Source organism: Oryzias latipes, chromosome 4 (assembly GCF_053564925.1).
Source record: "Oryzias latipes strain Hd-rR chromosome 4, Olatipes_Hd-rR_3.1".
Lineage (NCBI taxonomy): Eukaryota > Metazoa > Chordata > Actinopteri > Beloniformes > Adrianichthyidae > Oryzias > Oryzias latipes.
The window spans coordinates 8018383-8037199 of record NC_136240.1 but is presented as its reverse complement, the minus strand read 5'-3'; the positions used below and the strand labels follow the sequence as shown (position 1 = coordinate 8037199).

The window sequence follows — 18817 nt, the reverse complement described above, 5'->3', positions numbered from 1 at the left end:
ATATTTTAAAAGTATTCATTGGGAACAGTAATGAGGATCATGAGCCAGTTAAAGAGTCCCGCTTTAGTTCCAGCTGATGCAGGTTTATGACATGCTTGTGATGGCGCCACAGTGAGACGGATCAAGGCCTCTGACCTGCTTAGATTCCACGTCGTGGACAGGAGCATCGGAGAAGCAGTAGTGATGAAAAAGCCCCATCTTCTGGTTAAACAGGCAGTGGACCACGTGGGCTCGGGCGTTCTGCCACCTGACGAGCCGGAGCAGCTCCCGGTTCAGAGAAGAGCCCAGATCCACAGACCAGTTGTAGCTGTGCAGCACCACCTACAGAAGCAAAAGTCACAAAGCATGATGGGAAGATGCTCAAACACATATCAGAACTTCAAACTCAAGGAACTCCGGGATTCAGGCACCAATATCTAAAATTAGGACTGAATTGGCTGAAAAACTTGTGAAATCTTGGTGCTCCTATTCAACAAGAAAGGGCTCATTTTGCACTGGAAGTCATCAATGATGAAGCCTTAAACCATTCTGATTGGCTGCTGGGTGTGCATTAAGTAACGGTTAATGGCCAACAAAGTGAACATTATAAGAAATTAAAACACGCCTTGGAAACCTGAACCATATGCTGCGAAGAAATCAACCCACAAGATAACATCCTCGTAAAATCTCAAGTTCTTCGAGATTTCAAGGAGACATAGTACTAATTGGTGGATTTTTTATAATGATTTGAATGTTTATGTATGCATGTATGTATTTAAATGTTTTGTTTTGTCAGTTTTTTATTATATATAGTGTATACAAAGGCCATCATTCCTAATTACATTTTCCCTCAGCTGCTGGTTTAAGAGTTGCCACAATCTGCCTCCAACTAATGTATCCTCCTCACTTATACCATCCCATCCACCTTCATGTCCTCCTTCTCTACATCCATGAAACTCCTCTTTGGTCTCCCTCGCTTTCCCAGTAGCTCCAACCTCAACATCCTTTAACCCAGCGATACCCAACCCCCGGGCCGCGGACCGGAACCGGTCTGTGGGTCATTTGGTACCGGGCCGTACAGAAAGAAGAAAAAACTCACATTACTTACGTTTTAATTATTTCGGAATCTGAAAGATGTTTTGTTTTGAAAAATTGCCCGATTCTCTGTTTCATCCGTCTATGTCACTCCTGACGCAGGCCAAAGCGCTCTTCTCGGCCACATGATAGGTTACCGCTAAAATAAAACCCAGGAGCTAGCAAAATGAGTAAGAAACAAACGCCTTTGGAAACTTTCTTTGCTAAAGGGAAACGCCCAGCCAGGAGACAGAAGAGGAGCCTTCCACTTCCAAAGAAAAGAAAGCTACATTTAATAGACAGTACTTCTTTTTTGCACCATGAGTGAGGGAAAGAGAGAGGATGATGACATCTGTGCGATGTACAATGTCATGCGAGTCAAAATAAAGGCTCGGGGATCATCTTGTCACGTCTCTGTTCCTCCTTCATCATATCGATGCTACAGTAATCATCCGCCTACATCTTAAAGACCGATTCGTGAAATCTTTGTGTGACGTCATACCGGTCTGTGGCATTAAAAAGGTTGAGGACCACTGCTTTCACCAACATCATCACTGTTCCTCCTCTCAATATGTCCAAACCATCTTCATCTGCTTCCCTGCATTTATTTCCTAAACATCTAACATTTCTGCACCATAATACTAGGGGTGTAACGATACACATAGTTGAACCGAACCGTTTCGGTACGGCAGTTTCAGTTCAGTTCACTTCTGTACCGTTTCGGTACGTTTTTTGTTTTTTTTCCCCACACATGCATTGTAACGACTCAGCTGCTTTGTCACTCATAGAGGGGAAACTAGAGCCGAGCTGCTACTTAACTAGCTGCGTTGACTGTCCTTGATCCCCCCACACCCCACTCATCTTCAAACAGTCTCAGAGAGAGAGTAGACAGAGAAATAGATGCTCCATCTCCTTTCCAGCATTAAACCCATAATTACGAACAGCGTAACAACATGAACCTCACTTCTCTCCACAGCTCTCTCAGTGATGGAGAAGGATTCAACACACTAGATTTCACACTTCCCATGAGTCTTAGTGGCCATAGGCGGGGCTAACCCCCAGGGCGCCACTGTATTAACTTTGCGCAGAAGCGGAAGTACTGTTAGCCGTGAGTTTCCTCCGAGACGCTATTAGGTGACGGTAAGCATGTCAACATGTGGCTAATGCAGAAGTGAGCCCAGAGATGAGGACCCCCCCAATCTCCTTACTATTACCTTTACTATTACTTACTATTTGTTACGTGGTACGGCGCCGCGCCGTAACAAATAGTCCGCTTTGGTGAGAAAAGCGATCCAAATTGAAAAAACGAGAATTAAGGACTAAAAACTGGTTACTATTTATTTATTTTGTAAGTGACCATGGTATAAGTGGGTTAATGGCCTTTGAAGTGTGCATTATCACTTTTTAACGCAACCTGTGGAAGCCTGAACAGCGGAGGACGGTTCAGGCTTCCACGGCGTGCGTTAAAAAGTGATAATGCATACTTCCAAGGCCATTAACCCTTACTTATTATGTAAAACCAATAAATGCATTTTGTAAGCAATGTTTTTCTGCCTTAGTTTTTTGTAGCGAAAAAATACAGAAAATAGATAAATGTATAGATAAAACTTTATTAATCTCCCAAGGGAGAAATTCAGGTGTCCGGCAGCAAAACACACACAATATACAACAATAAAATAAAAGTTCATAAAATAGCAGTTAATATCAGGCAGATTTGTCAAACAGCAGTACCGAACCGAGCCCTATGAAATTCTGAATCGAACCGAATTGAGATTTTAGCGTCTCGTTACACCCCTACATTATACATATAAATTCTTTCAAAATCAAACTATTTTATTTGCCGTGAGTTTCCTCCAAGACGTTATTAGGTGACGGACAGTAAGCATGTCAACATATTGCTAATGGCTCCCTTTTTAAACTTTCTGTCCCTCACAGTTGAAGTGAATCGTTGATAAACATCAGAGACCAAATTCATCTTTTTAACTGGGACAACATTCCAGAATCCTGATGGATGTATTTTGTAAGATATATAAAAGAGTAAGTTTTTTTTTTTTGTGGCTCATTTGACAGATTTTTAAGCTGTTAAAACTCATAAAAGTTTTGGACTTTACAGTATAAACATGTTCAGTGTGTTTATTGGGTGTATGATTATGTATACAATATCAAAAATAATTCTGTTTATTTATGGTCCAAATGAATCGTATAATTAATGTATTTCTTGCTTTAAATGATTTTGTCTTTTTGGAGTGTTAGGTTTTCAGATTTTTAGTTTTTTTGGGGCGGTGGAATCATTCTGAATAGATTCTTTTACACATGACTTGTTAAAATGTGTTATGTTGGTTTTTATATCCATTTCTTTGGACCCATGACTGTTTTCTGGGGAGTAGGACTTTCTTTTTGTCTTATTGACATATAGGATGAAATAATGTGTACATTTTGGGGGTGAATGATCTTGTGTGACATTTGGAGCATTGATTTTCCATCATTTTTCAGGTGCTCAGCACAATGGTTTAACGCTTTATCTCTGCTTCTTCTCACCAACATCTGAACAATGACTAAAGGTCCGATCAAACAAGAAATACGCCTCACCTTTTTGTCCAGGACGGTGATGAAGAGGAACCTCTGGCGGGGGGCCACACCCGCCCCGGCCTGGAGAGGACCGGCCCAGTCGTTCTGCTCCAGAGCCTCGAACCGCTGGAAGCCTTTATGAGCTGAGCAAAAGCAGAGAGATCTTAGACACAATTACAGAGAACTGAGCCACACAGCACAGCGCCACCATCTGATGGCAGCCACTACTACAGAAGCTTCTAACTGCTGGATAAAACCAAAACTAAGAAGCAAAAAATCTTTTAAACTTTTTTTAAAACTTTGGATCAGAATCACAAATCAGAATTCATGTGTCAGGCAAGACACAAAAAGTCAAATCACATTGCAGCTAAAAATCCTAATTGGCCTGACATAAGAATTTTTTATAGACCCATTCCATTGAACATTTTGTTTTTGGTGTCTTCTCATAATGAAATACATTTACAAAGAAAATTTAAGCTTAAAATAGCATTCTTGAGTATTTCTTTATTCCAATCATTGTAAATCAGGAGCAGACACAGAAATCTGTCCGTATTTGTGACATAGGAAATATACTGGGTGAGCCACAAGCTCCCTGCCCTCTCCATTCCGATGCAGCCACTGTGCTGGAATCTGGATCAGAACTGTACGGCTGGGTAACTTCAATATTGCTCGCCATTTTTGTTCCACCGCTAATGTTATCTTGGGGAAATGGGTCTTTAATGAACATCAATGAGTCACAATTGGGGATCTTCAGACAAAGAGCATGAGGTTAGAAGGGTCAAAGCTTCCTTATTAGATGATGAATAGGTTAGTGAAGCTACGTTTAAACCTGGTGTTTGGAAAAGGATCAGAGGAGATAAATATATTGGAGATTTGTGGTTATGCATCAAATGCACAGCAGAGGCCGTGTTCCAGATGGGAGGAGCTTACAGCTCCTGCCTGCGTTCCAAGCAGCCAGGTAGGGTTAGTGTCTGCAGGAGCTGAGCCAGGGCATGATAAGGAGAACCATGTAAGTTTAAATGGATGCCTGGAAGGGGGCAAACGAAGCCTGTGGTCACGCCACCTGCTGGGTTGTTTTGGACTCAGTTTTGAGCTCTGTGTAGACCCAGGTGAAGTGTATTATCCCCGAGTCAGCCCTGCACATGGCTGCAGCCACTTTAAGGTGCCATTTTACCAGAAAAACTGTGAAATAGCACAGAAAGGAAAAAAGAAAGGAGAGCGCATTGCCCGTACTGCCCGTGCCTAAAACCGCTACTGGATCACATCCCTGTCTCATCACTCTCTCACACTGACCGACAGACAGCAAAAGAGAACAGTTAAAAATAATAATAAAAAAACTTTAAAAACGTTTGTTATATATAATTCTGGTATTAGGGAGATATTAGCACTTCAATTTTTATTTTAATACTTTTTTATTTTTAATAATTTAATATGAATGTCATTTTTGATGTCCTTTTTTGATGTTATATTATATAGATTATTTCTGAATGTTGTTTTTGCTGCCACAGATAAATGAAATTTCCCCATTGTGGGATTAATAAATTCAACTATCTATCTATCTATAATACAGTTATCGTATTTATTATTGCCCGCAGCAGCAGTCACCGACTGCAAGGACCATATTTCATTTTTTTACTTCTTTTTTTTATTTTATTGGTTATTTATTTTTTTGCAAATGTTGTTGTACCTTTACAATGACATATTCTGAAAAAAACAACAACAAATACCTGAAAACTGACAAAAGTAATGACAAAAATGAACTGAAAATCAACCAGTATTTTTTTCTAAGAGGCAAACTTACGTGTGAACCTATTTAGCACTGGAGAGCTTTCCTCATCTGAACTGTCGCCTGCAGGCAGACAGGCAGACAGCACGGCGGCATGGACAGTGAGACACAGCAGCTCATGGAAGCAAACACTCAAAACAACAGGAGCGTTAGATGGCAAGCATGGACCGGGAAACAGAGCAGGAGGAAAGCTGTGACTTGAGACCTGCAGCTCTTCATCCACGCCACGCAGGAAGTTAAGGCAGGACCGCTGCAGACCCTCGCCATGAAACTCCGCCCCTAACCTTTGGCTCTTTAGTCCATCCACACAAAACTACACTGTGTGAAAAGCAGTCTGAGGACTTATGTTTGATAATGCATTCATTCTGTTTCCTGCTTTGCTTGCTATCATTTTACTGTCAACTCTTTGACTCTTCTTGGTTAAAATGAACCTCAGTTGAAATTCCATCTGATGATAATTAGCACAGATTTTTCAGCTTCTGTTCAATCTGAAAGTTTTAAACATTTAAGCTTTTAGTGTAAAAGATGGTTTTTTTAATCACCCAAAATTGTTGAACTTTTATATGAGCCGGCAACATCTTTCCTGAGCTAATGAAATATCTAATCAGTTTTAGCTTAGGAAATAAATGATATCCATTACTTTTTTTTCAGCTTAAAGTTAATTTATTTTCCAACTATTGATTTAAAATTTTAGGTTCTTTTTTTTTAAGCAAACATTTTCTAATATCTGCTCCTTTGCATGTTTAATAATGTAGCTTTAAGCATAACCTTAATAAATTGCAGCATTTCTTTTCCTTGTCTATCATTCAGCTTCTAATTGTCAGAATCAGGCTTGGGGAAAAATGAGCTTAAAATATAAAGCAAAGTTTAGCACAGAGTGTCATTTGGTTATAGTTCTATCTTTTCCAGTGTATAGAAGAATTAGCATTTTCTCAAAGTTGGTTCTTCCCTTTGCCTTTTTCAGGCAAATCAACAATTTGCCTTTAGCGCTGGGTGATTAGTCAATTTTATCGAATAATTGGAATCCGGCGAATAATTTTTGGGAAAATAGAGATTTTATTTCCAGCTCTCTGCCGTATTGCATTTCTATTGTTCGTAGTAAAGTCAGTCTGCTGGTCTCTGTCAAAAGGCAGATGTGAAAACAACTGAGCCCCCGGGGGCCAGTGGTTAAGAAGAAAAAGAAATCCAAATCTGATAAACTTTCAAATGTTACAGCAAATATCTCAATCATTTTGTATCAACACAGAGAGTGAACTACAAATGCATTTCTAAAGGAAAAAGATAGTTTTTTCAGCACTTTAATGAGAATGGTTCTCGTCCAGCTGTAAATACAGACACAGCAGTGAGACGGCTGCCAAGGGACCGTCAACAAAGTGCAACCGCCGTGAAAACATTCTGTAAAAATCATTCTCAAAAAGGAATAAATGTCTACAGTTGTATGAGCTGGTAATGAAGACTTGTCAGCATATTCATGCTACAATCAATATTTTGTGAGTAATTCCATCTTTAATACATTTTATATAGTTTTCCACATTTTAAGATATATGATTCATAATGAAGGTGCTCAATCGTTCTAAAGATACTGAAGCTTTCTGTACTGACTAATCAATCTTCATCAAAACAAACAAGTTTTCATTACCAGCTCATATAACTGTAGACATTTATTAATTTTGAGAGATTGATTTTTACAGAATGTTTTCACGCGGTTGCACCTTGTTGATGGTCCCTTGGCAGCCGTCTCGCCGTTGTGTCTGCGTTTACAGCTGGACGGGAACCATTCTGCTGCTTAATGAGAATGGACGGGAACCATTCTCATTAAAGTGCTGAAAAAATGATGATTTTGTTTCTTTAGAAATGCATTTGTAGTTCACTCTCTGTGTTAATACAAAAGGATTGAGAAATAATCAATTAGAATTGAAAATCAAATTTGGAATGAAAAAAACATATTTTTTGGTCATATTGCCCCACCCTATTTGGTTGTTTTTATATATTATCTTTGGATTTGTGACTAAATTATTTAGCTGCAGAGGATTTAATATCTTTATATTTTTTAAACGTCTTCAGGATATTTTAGGATTTCTCAGCTTCGGACTGAAAAAACTAGCATTAAGCATATACTTTTGCAGTTTATGTTATTTGCATTTTTGTGTGGTTTCACTGGATTTCATTACTTTGAGCTTCCTTTTAGCGTTGAATCCAGCTGTCAGATAGACTCATAGCCGTGAAAACAACTTTGTGCTTAGAGATGTTTGACCGCTTTAGTAGCTGAAGATCTGCAGCTGGTCCTTCAAAACAGTCATATTAGCTGTGAGGGTGTGGGCCGGCTGGTTTGTGAGCAACTGATGTGCGCGCATGCGGGGAGCTGGGGTCCAGTGTTTCGACTGTACCTTGCTCCGTGCTGCAGTGCCACTGATGGAAGTTTCGACCAATGAGAATGAAGCTCCTTGAAGAGTCCGGAGGGTGGCTGAGATCCTGGACCACAGGGAACGGCACAAACATGTCTCCTGAGGGGGGGCAGCTGCAGGAGCTTCAAGAAACGGAGCAAAGGGGTTTCATTATAAAGACAGCTGAATTCAGAGAGAACATTAGGAGGAGAAGAGTGGGATGCAGATGTTATGATCTCTGACTCAACTGGAGGTCCAGCAGCTCACCTGATCTTCTCAAACACCTTCACTGTCGTATCGCTGGCCAGAGAAGAGACCAGGTTGACGATTTCTGACAGGAGGGAGGGCAGCAGGAAGTTTGAGGCCATCTCAGCCGTGCACTGCTGGATGGACGGGCAGCCTGTGTGGGTGGGTGGGGGCAGCAGGACAGAGAGGACACATTAACAAAACCTCAGGAAAACCTTCTGTGAAGAATAGTTAGAAACTGCCTTTAACTTTTATTACACTAATGGTTTAAACTTAATTCACTGAGCATGTATTGTCATCTCAAAATTATATTACATTTGAAGACAGCACAGCCAAGCTATTGTTTTCACAGTTTATTCTCATCCTCCCTTTTTTCTGTGCATGTGTGTTCTGCTGAGCAGGCCTCAGACTTATCTTCACTTTAGCCTTGGAGCTTCTCTCCAGCAGTAACCTGTGGGCGTGATTTTCACACGAGGTCCATCGGACGATCTTCTGAATATGCAAATGCAGGGTTTTTATACCAACCCCATCCCTGAGCTCGTTGGTTCGGACTTTGAATGCACCTTGTTCATCTGTCTGTAACCCTGCGTACAAATCTGTGGTCTTTGTGCGGAGTAAATCTACAAAAGATAAGTTTTGTCTCTGAGTCGTTATTCATTATTTCTGTGTGTAAGAAACTGACGGGGTTACGAACTAAAACAAATGCAGTCCTTTCTAGAGAATCCAGTTTCTTCACACCTTCAATCCTCCAAAAAGATGAAGCTATGTTTCTGGTTTCCCGACACCAGATTATCAGAGAAAGCTGGTTAATATGCACTGACGTATCTCACTAGCTTACCCAGATTAGTCATGAAGGTGATCCAGGCTTGGCAGGTGTGCTGGTAGATCGGGTGCAAAAAGCCAGCATCCCCTTCCTCCAGCAGAGACGCTTGCTTCCTGCACAGAAACAAACCCGCTGGGATTACAGGGGTGTATTCCACCCCCACAGCTGATGGCATGAAACCCCCAATGACAGACCCGTATGCATTCCTTCTGGTGCAAAAGTGTAATACCTCCAGCAAACAATCAGTGATGGAGGTCATTTGGGTGAAGCTAGCCCTGCATGCTAGCTAACACAGTTTTACTGGTAAAAGATGAATGTAAATCTAAGCAAAATTTTAGCAGAATAAATGTAAAATCTAAAACATATTAGTGGAAAAAAAGCAAATAAATAGCAGGAACAAATCTGCAGAGCAGCAAGTGACAGTTTAAGGAGATGAACCAACCACCTCCCATTGATGCTAAATCCAAAATCCCATTTTTGCTTTCCATCTCGAATATGAAAGTGTCTCTTTACCCTTAAAAACGATCCTAAAGGGCCTTAATCATGCAAAAACAGCTTTTTTGTGCCCTTAGGTGTACCATAGAATGCATTCCTCACAAAAACCAACCTCAAAGCGGCATCCGTTCATGCATTTCTGTGAATTCCTCTAAAAACCTACACTCTGAGCATCAGCCCATCCCAATCCACGAAAACAAGTGGGTTCTCACGAGCTGACATAGTGAGGAACAGCCCCTTCCAGGAAGAGTCTGTGCTGCCAGCCCCGCCCCCAGGATAACACACACTTTCTCCGCAGACCTAGCGGTGATCAGCTAAACACATTCTTTTTCTATGTACAATAAGCACATCCATCTTTGCAAAAGTTTAAATGTTGTTTGTTTTCGCGAGCGAGACGCAGAAACGTTGCTGAAGCCGAAATGGGCGGCACCCATAAGCAGCAAAAGGCGGAGCGTCAGAGATCCAGTCGTCTTACTTCCAGGTATGAATTCCCCTCCAAACAGTCATATTTTATAAAATAAGTCGTTCTTTAAAGTGCCATTAATATATATTCTAAAGTGCCATTAATATATATTCATATATACTATTTTTTATATACATATATATATATTTAGACATAGGTATTTATAGATAGATATGTAGTTTGCTCTGAAAGGCTTAAGAATAGAATGGTATAGGTCCTTTAAGGTTGGGAAGAAACATATCTATCAGTCAGATAGATCTGTTTTTGTGACCATGGACCGGACCAGTCAGATTATTTCTTTACCTCTCAGGTGTTAGACTTTCATGGTTATTCTAACTGAGGTCAAAGCAGATTAATTCAGTGAAAACATTCATTTAATGGAACAGGAATATACGGGGCTTCTGAAGGACTAAAGTTGATGAAGGTTTCTGAAGGTGTCGTCTGTTCTGGTTTCATCTACTGAAGCAGATCTGGTTCTGCTCAAATCTAGGAGCCCTCACCTCTGGACCTGCTCCAGCTCCACCACCTTCTCCTGGCTCCACTGCTGCTTCACATTCTCGGTCTTGTGGCGCCGCCGAGCCGCCCGCCCCTCCTCTCCCTTCTCCTGGACGATGTCGTCGGTGGTCTTTGGGCTGCTCAGCTCCCCAGAGTCTGGCTTACTCTGCAAAACCAGAACTTTGCTCTCTGCACCCCTATCAACAGAGTTAATCTGTTAGCTTTAGAGGTGGACTCACCAGGATGCCCCAGAAGCTGCGGCGTGTGGTCTTGCTGGTGGGAGTGGTGGAGTCGGGCGTGGTGCTCCCTCCCACCGGGGCACCACCTGCTGGCTGCATCAGGGTGATGGGGGCGGGACTACTTTTAAAAACCCTGGAGCCACTGCGTGTCCTCCCACTGTCCTTCAGCTCCTTCCCCTCGGGAGTAGACAGCAGCGCTCCTGGAGAACACAGACGGAGACAAAGAGCAAACTTTGAAAGCTCAAGTCCCATCTGCCAGGAGGCTGGAGGAGCGGATGGTCCTGAGAGGGGATCCTACCTTTGGCGTCCTCCTTGTGAGAACAAATTGCAGGCACAGAAAGACACAGAGGATTCGGCAGGACATTCAGCTCCATCACAGCATCACAGAGTGCGTGGCGCAGCGCCCCCTGCAGTTTGTCGCTCAGCTGCAGGGGGCTGATGTTGCCCTGTTCCCAGATGTCAAAGCGCACAAACAGCCGAGTTTCTGTCAGAAAACAAAAAAAAAAACTCCCTAAATCTTTGCTTATGAGATTTTTCCTCACTTGTGCAGAAAAATGACAGAAAAGCAAATTTTTATCATCACAGTTAAACATATGTTGACTTTGGTTGATTATATGTGATTAATGTGCTTAAATGTTTCATTTCTCCTTCCATAAATTCCTCATGATCTATCTTTCACCCCCCCCAAAGTACATCTGGATGTTACCTGCAGCTGGACTCGCACCGACAGCTCCCACTTTGAGCACAGCGGTAAGCTCTTGGAAATACTCTGGACACAGGGGGGCGCCGCAGGACTCCGTTTTCTGCAGGGCAGAGGCGTCCGGAGCTGATGCCTGAATGGGACGACCCCCGCCGTCTATGAAGGACAGGGCGATGCATGCAATACCTGCGGAGGGGGCACAACATACGAGGATGACATCACGACAAATAGGACATTTATTGGAACCGAAAAGTCCACAGCTATAAAAAATATCAATAGTAAAATTGATTAATCATTTTATTAAAAAATAAAAACTTCATTCTGTTTTTTGTCAAACATAAGATTCGTGTTCTTGGCTGATTTTGACTTAATACTTACCACGGAGCTAACAAAAAATTCAGGTATCTGTGACCTTTGACCCTTAAAGAGCCATTGGGATTGATTTCTCACAAACAACAACTCGGTAGGAGCCGTAAAGTCTTATGTTACCCCTTAGAAAAATATGGCACTGATTTCATTTATGTTATTGTTACTATTAGGATCAATAAATAAACTATTGTTTTTTACATAAATAAAACAAAGACATTATTTTTAAATATGACATAGTTTACAACTTTTAACAGAGATTCAAGTGACTTCCTTTCAAAATAAAAGACACTGTGTCACACAGGATCCAATGAGTTATATCACTAGAGGAGACACGCCCGCTTGGGAAGCCTGGCCAACGGTGGCGAAGCGCGACGCCATCTTGTTGAGGTCGACGGCGCCTACATGACAATGCTTTCTATAGGCTTTGGTGGCATCGAAGTAGCTTTTATATCATTAACATATATTTTTTACATATATATAAATATATTATACATAGAGTATAAATATATACATTATTTGTTGTTGCTAAACAAGAGAAACAATTAGCTTTAAAAGCTCAAACTTTACTGAAAAATGCATAGTTGCAGGACTTTTTACAAATAAAAAATTATTACAAAGAATTTTTACAAATAATTTATAAACATTTAGAAGTTTTAGACCTCTTTGAAATGTAATTTAAATTATTTATAAAAGCCCGACAATAAGTCAATAATAATCTAGACCCACTAGACAGTGCTCTGAACCTTTTTTCTTCAATGATTTGTGATCTTCACTGGTGTCCATGGATTACATGAAATCTTTCCACCTTTATCCACCTTTGTCATGGTAGGGAGAACACGTCAATGTAAGGGGGGGGTCATCTGGACCCCACAAGGGTCAAGTATGAACTCTGGTTGTGTTCACTGACCTCCAATAGATTTTCTGTGGTACACGGCACACTACAGAACGGACCAGAAACAAAGGTCTGTACCTTTCCCTCCAGTTCCCTGCCCCCCAGGTTTGTTGTAGAGGTAGATGTCTCCATCCGCCAACTCGCTGCTCAAACGGAAATAATGCTGCAAATAGGAAGCAGAGGAAAATATCTGATCATGATTTCACAGCACCAGGCTGCAGTTTAGGTATTTTAATTCTGTGGGAAGATGCTAAACAAATGTGAAGCAGAAATCTATTTTTATTCTTATTATCTTCCAGAAAACAAATTCCAATACTTTAAAATGAGCATTAGTGTTTCTAGCATCTGCAGATCATTCCGCTGAATTAACATTTAATTTTGCATCTTCACTTTTTTTGAATAATTTAACTAAGTGTCAGCTTTCTGATTACTGTCTTACGCTCATAAAGTATTTGAGCTCGTCTTTTCATTTTTTAAATCTTTGCATGCTCCATGTTTCTAAAGAATGGGCTTTCTTATTAGACTTGATCATTTCTGCAACACACCATTAAATGAATTCAATCTTTGTTTTAAGTAGAACTCTGCTTTTTCTTTATTTCTTTTGATAACTAGTTTAGTCCATTCAAAGTATTTTTCGCCACGTTTTTTTTTTTACTTTTCTCCTAAACGTAGGACTACTTACTTAATGTCCTTTTGATTTATTTCAAAAATACTGAAGTTCCTAATTAGAAATGATTTTCTTTCAAATAGATTTTAAGCTGTATTTCACAAAACTGAGCACAAATTAGAAAAAAATATACTTTAGTATAGCATTACTTCTTTTCTGTACTATTCTGTAGGATTCAGCTTTTTTTGCCAATCTTCTGTTCTGCTTAGCAGTTTCACCTTTTCAGCAAAACTAAGCTTCTTAATTTATTTTACTTTCCGAGACGTTTTTGTTCTCTTTAATGATTGAATACTTGAGTCACTCAAATGCTAACAGAACCACTTATATGATTCGCTGAAATCATTTTAAAGTCTGGTCCCGAGAAGCTCCAAAGCAGCCGGGTCACCTGTCGTGGCCCAGTCGGTGTGCTGGTACCTTAAAGTGGTGCGCCGTGTTGCTGTCCGTGTATTTGGGCAAGTGCAGGAAGATGAGAAGGTTCTGTCTCAAGTAATGAGCCACGGGTGACAGCCAGGTGAGGCAGTGCTGCGGGAGGCTGAAGGTCATCACTTCTGTGGCTGGAGATCCGCACGGCTGGATGAACTGTGGTTCACAGGAGACTTTCAGAAAAGCCTTCTGAGGTCAAACGCCGTGACAGCAGCAGGGAGAAGCTTACCTCCACGTCTGCTGGCGTGAGCTTGCAGTTCCTCACCAGCATCACCGTGATGATGTCCAGTGTGGTCTCATCCAGGCGCTTCCGCAGCACCTTCACCAGCTCGTCTGTGATCTCCGGACCTGAAAGAGCCCGACAAGAACCCGAACATTTGAGAGAAATTGGTGAAAACATGGTTCTATGATAGATGGATGGTTCCCTCATCAGAACCCACCTGCGTTTCCCACGCCGTGCACCAAAAGCAGGATGTGCTTGTCCACATGTCCAACAGGCCGAGAACCTTCCAAAGAGGATCTGGAGCCCTGAGGAGAACATCAGCAGAGCTTCAGCTGTTTCCAAACAAAGCAGACAGGGTTGGCGCTCATGCTCTGGCGTGCTCTCTCACCGTTAGGTCTTCTGCAGGGGACGGCTCCTGACTGCGGGCGAGCCCAATGCATCGGGATGGGTTTGCGTCCACGGTTCCTGCTAGTGAGGTTTCACACAGCCTGAAAACAGCAGAACATCTGAGAACTGGCCTCAGCCCGACGTTTGCTCCCAGTAGAACCCAAACAGAAAGAAACATGCTTGAATGTGAGGCACTTCTGTCATCAGGTCAACAAAGTAAAGCCCAGTTCCTCCTCCATTGTCCTCTAACTGACTCCAGCTCAGCTGCAGAAGGACCATTATAAGTTTTTCAGGTCAAGGCGATAACTGAAATTTCACCTGCAACTTGGCCAATAGCTGATTTTTAAGTGTCTGGAATAACACAACATTTAAATTTCCTTTGTGTTTCTTTATTAGAAATCAAATTGTAGTTGATCTTTTCAACATTTAGCAAGGGATCTCAAAGGAACAAGTATTACTTTAAAACTTATAGACATGTGAAAGCATTTAGATCAGTTATGTCTAATAGTGTAATAATGATTTATTGAGTATTAGACGTAACGGTAAGCCATAAGCTTCTCAGTGCTAGGGATCTATTAGGAATAATTAGTAAAAATGAAATATACCGGAAAACAGTCAGTTACTGGATATGACTATAAACATAAGCTTCCCAGTCCTAGAGATCTATTAGGAAAAAAATATACATTCAAAAAATAAAGTGTATCTGAAAATAGTCAGAACAATCTCAGTAGATGTATTAATATTGGAGCGATACAAAACTGAAATTATGCAAACATTGGCCAATACCGAGACTGCCCCATTATATCACGCATCCTTAAGCTCAGCCATTTGGATGGTTTGGCTCCACAAACCTATGTTTGATTCTGCCTGCCTGTCTGCAAGGCTATCTGTCTCCCCAGCTCCAAGCTCTCAGCCCAGCTGACAACCTCCCAATAAATTGTCATTAACCAGTCTGCTGTTTTTGATCCATCCAGCCTGCTCCTTACAGCATCTTGTCACTGTTAAGCTTTTAACATTAACTTGCATAGTTAACGTTAAACATGCTAAATGAACTTGCTTTACATTGAAATTTATGGGGACTGGTGATTATGTAACAAGCCCCCTAGTGGCTTTACAGTGAATTGACCAAAATTAAGTCTTCTTTGGTTTTCTAAGCCGTTTCAAATAGGAAGTGAGTTCCTGCAAGACAGGACAAGGCAGAGACCCGGTCAAAAAGAGGCTGGGGGTATGTGAAGAAACAGAGCAGAAACCTGAGGTAGAAGACTGCTTTGGTGGTCCGCTCCTGATAGACAAACATGTTCTTCCTGTTGACCACGCAGAAGGAGTTGAGCACGGATCGCAGTGCCTGGATGGCTAAAACAGGAGAGGAAGCATCTAATGAGAAGATCATGTCATTTCACAGTCATCCTGAACAGAGTCCTGAGAACCGGAGCTGGATGTGATGACATTTGAGGAAAACCAGATTGCAGGGCTGACCTGGTTTCTGCATAAGCACCACAGTGGTCCAGCCGCTCAAACACTCTGGATTGTGAGTTTAGGGCTGCAGAAACCTTTCTCTAAAATTCTATTATTCATCTCTAACTTCTTATATTACATAGGGTTGTATGAAAACACTACAAACAAAACTGAGGTGAAATAAAGGACTGTGGCAGAATTCAAGTTCATTCCTTCTTCCTCCAGGCTTGTTTTTCTGTTCCACGCTGTTGTTTGTTGCGTGTTTCAGTAGGAGCTTTTCTGAAGTGCATTGTTCATGATGAATGCAACAATTAAGGTTGTGATTCTTGTAAACTCAATTTTTCATCCCTTTGAAAATCATTTAGTCTGGTTTATTTATTTCAAACATATTAATCAGATAAATCAATATCCTCACCGAAAACAATAATCATAGTTCTGTTTTCAATTAACCTACATTTTCCAATAATAATTCTCATTGGTGTGTCCCACAGCATGCAGGCAGCTCTGTTCCCATAACCAGAAGAAGAATCTAGTAGAGAATCACATGATTTGCTGGAGCAAAGGGATCTCTTTCTTCTCTTTTTTATATTTTTACATTTACCGCAGGAACCATAAAAAGCATAATAAAGAAGAAAAGACCATATACCTGAGAATACCTGAGTACAAGTCGAACCCCTGGCCAAACTATGAAAGAAACTGACTTATACTTTGGAAAATACACTATTAAACCTAAACTGAATGTCTCACTCTACTCCATGCAACCTTGTTACCCATATAATCAGAATAAGACTATTATTTCCAATTTTTTTTTATTATTATTTACATAAGTAAGTTTATCCTCTTGGTCATCAACAACTGCTTGCGAAACAAGAGGAAGCTAATATTTGTACAGTTTGCAAACCTGTTACCTGTAAAAATTGGTAAAATGGTTGCACCAAGTTTTTATAAATAACAATCCAAGTAAGAAAAATAGCACGATGGATCTGTAAGCTGAGCTAACCAAGCATTTGACAGTGGTTTTACCTTTTATTGATGAATATGTAGCAGAAAATCAGATGAATTGTGAAGCAGAAATGTCCGCCAGTTCTGGAATGACCCGTTATTAATTTGTTTTCCAACCTCTTTAGAGTTCTTTCTCCTATTTAGCCTTTAGCTTTAGCACTGAGCCTGTATAGTTCCAATGGCACTTCAGTCTGGTCATCTTCAGCAGTGCGCACACACACATAGGCGTGTGCACATGTCTGATTTAGCACAGCTCTAATGAGAAGATGAATTCTGAAGTTTGACGTCCACTCGAGCCTGAAGCCCTTCAGAAACTGATGCATAAAGATTCACTGTAGTCCAGGGGTGGGCAAACTTCTCCACTGGTGGGTCAAAAAGGGTTCGAAAATTCGACACGAGGGCTGGACCACGAGCAGATGCGTGGTGTGTTTTGGTAATCCACCTTATAAAAATAAAAAAATATTGTGGAATCTGGACAAAAACATGATTTCATTCTGATTAAAAACTCATAAATTTGAATACAGAACATTTTTGAGTTTTTGTTTTAGAACTGTTGCTTTTGTTCTCATTTTAGAGCCAATTGCACCAGTTGTTTCATGTACCTTGTATTAAAACGCAAAAATGCTCGGAAGAATGAAAAACAGCAAATCTTCCAACTCCAGGTTGGTTGCTAAAGCAGCGGTCCAAATAACTTTTTCTTCTCTGATGTGTCTGATTTGAAACTTTTTTGTCTGGTTTTTATTGTGAAGCCCTTTGACGTGCTTTATGAATTAAGTTTCACTCATTCACCATCCTTTTTATAAAACAAACAAACAAACTTCCAAGAAGTCAGAAAAAATAATACGAATAAAATTTTAAAATTTAACCAATAAATATTCTGTCTTCTCGTCATTGAGCCTTTGAGACTTTTTGGGCAGCAGCTCCTCACACATCTCACTGTTTGCACTAAACATTATGAATAAAACTGAGCAGCTGCACTGAGTCCTGCACGTCTGTTTCTCATCCAGTGATGATAAAAAATTCTTTTGTCTTCTGCTGCAGCTGGACATCCAGTACAGAGCTCACCAAGAAAATGCCAAGAGTGTGCAAAGCAGGAATCAAAGCAAAAGGTGGCTACTATGAAGAACCTACAATATGACATATTTTCAGTTGTTTCACACTTTTTTGTTATGTTTATAATTCCACATGTGTTAATTCACAGTTTTGATGCCTTCAGTGTGAATCTACAATTTTCAAATTCATAAAATAAAGAAAACTCTTTAAATGAGAAGGTGTGTCCAAACCTTTGGTCCGTACTGTATATCTGCTTGACCTTTTCACCAAAACATTGTTCCCTCATTTATTTCAGGAGTTCTGTTCCAAAAATAACCTGTGATGGATGAAATTGACAGTATAGGATCATAAGCCGCGGTTACATGGGCAGAATATCTTGATCGGATCAATGGTCGGGTTTAAATTCAACCGTGCACATGGGATCAGAAAACCTTTTTCCGTTTAGAACAAACGTTCTCATGGCTCACACTTTCGGTCGGAATGAATCATTTGGGCATGCGCAGTAGTGTTGAAAAGGACTGAGCGACATTTATTTCTGCTTCCCCGAACTCGCTGCGTAAGCTGGCGGCTCTCCTGAGTCCTGCAGCCGCTAACCCAGAGCGGCGGGACGGCCCGCAGTCTTAATTCTCCCACACATAACAAAACAAGACGCATTTTCTTTCCGATCAGGCGTTCTTTCCGATTACTTTTGCCCATGTAAACGCGGCTATAGATGCTTTAGTATATGTTTTATGGCTGTAAAACTCCTCACTACACACTTTTGTCAGACAGACATGGATATTTTCACACTTTTCTCTCGTGTTTGAATTCTCAAAGTACAAAACACCTACATAGAAATTAAGTCCAGCATTATAGAAGGAAAACGAAGATCTGATCGCAATCTGTGCGTTTCTGTACAGGAGACCTGACACGAAGGGGTTAGATTGACAAGGTCTCCAATCAATCAGGACACAGAACAGGGTGCATTGTTTGAAAAAAAAAATGTAAAAAAAGCACCATAATCGCTCTAAAAGAATGAAGTGCGATGTAGAGAGGAAAGACCGTCTTCTGTTCTATTTGACAGGGATTTTTAGAGGGTTTCAGGTGTCACATTC

The 18817-nt window shown here is 40.8% G+C and overlaps 1 protein-coding gene across 7 annotated transcripts in view; it reads right to left on the bottom strand.

Annotated features, from left to right (window-relative positions):
• szt2 (SZT2 subunit of KICSTOR complex) overlaps window positions 1-18817 on the bottom strand; it is a 62379-nt gene that overhangs the window by 19227 nt on the left and 24335 nt on the right. For 5 of the 7 annotated variants that reach the window (XR_013655491.1, XM_023954046.2, XM_023954049.2 and 2 more), the window contains exons 44-59: window positions 15464-15566; window positions 14215-14314; window positions 14044-14131; window positions 13833-13951; window positions 13595-13759; window positions 12592-12676; window positions 11259-11438; window positions 10851-11036; window positions 10553-10752; window positions 10319-10479; window positions 8876-8973; window positions 8059-8191; window positions 7795-7934; window positions 5423-5470; window positions 3643-3764; window positions 136-321 (exon numbers count right to left, since the gene is read on the bottom strand). Coding sequence is in view for 6 of the 7 variants with exons in the window: in XM_023954046.2 (XP_023809814.1) it covers window positions 136-321; window positions 3643-3764; window positions 5423-5470; window positions 7795-7934; window positions 8059-8191; window positions 8876-8973; window positions 10319-10479; window positions 10553-10752; window positions 10851-11036; window positions 11259-11438; window positions 12592-12676; window positions 13595-13759; window positions 13833-13951; window positions 14044-14131; window positions 14215-14314; window positions 15464-15566 (2114 nt within the window). In the remaining variant the exon portion in view is untranslated. The remainder of the gene's footprint in view (window positions 1-135; window positions 322-3642; window positions 3765-5422; window positions 5471-7794; window positions 7935-8058; window positions 8192-8875; window positions 8974-10318; window positions 10480-10552; window positions 10753-10850; window positions 11037-11258; window positions 11439-12591; window positions 12677-13594; window positions 13760-13832; window positions 13952-14043; window positions 14132-14214; window positions 14315-15463; window positions 15567-18817) is intronic. The other 2 variants (XM_023954048.2, XM_078945684.1) reach the window with 1 other exon arrangement.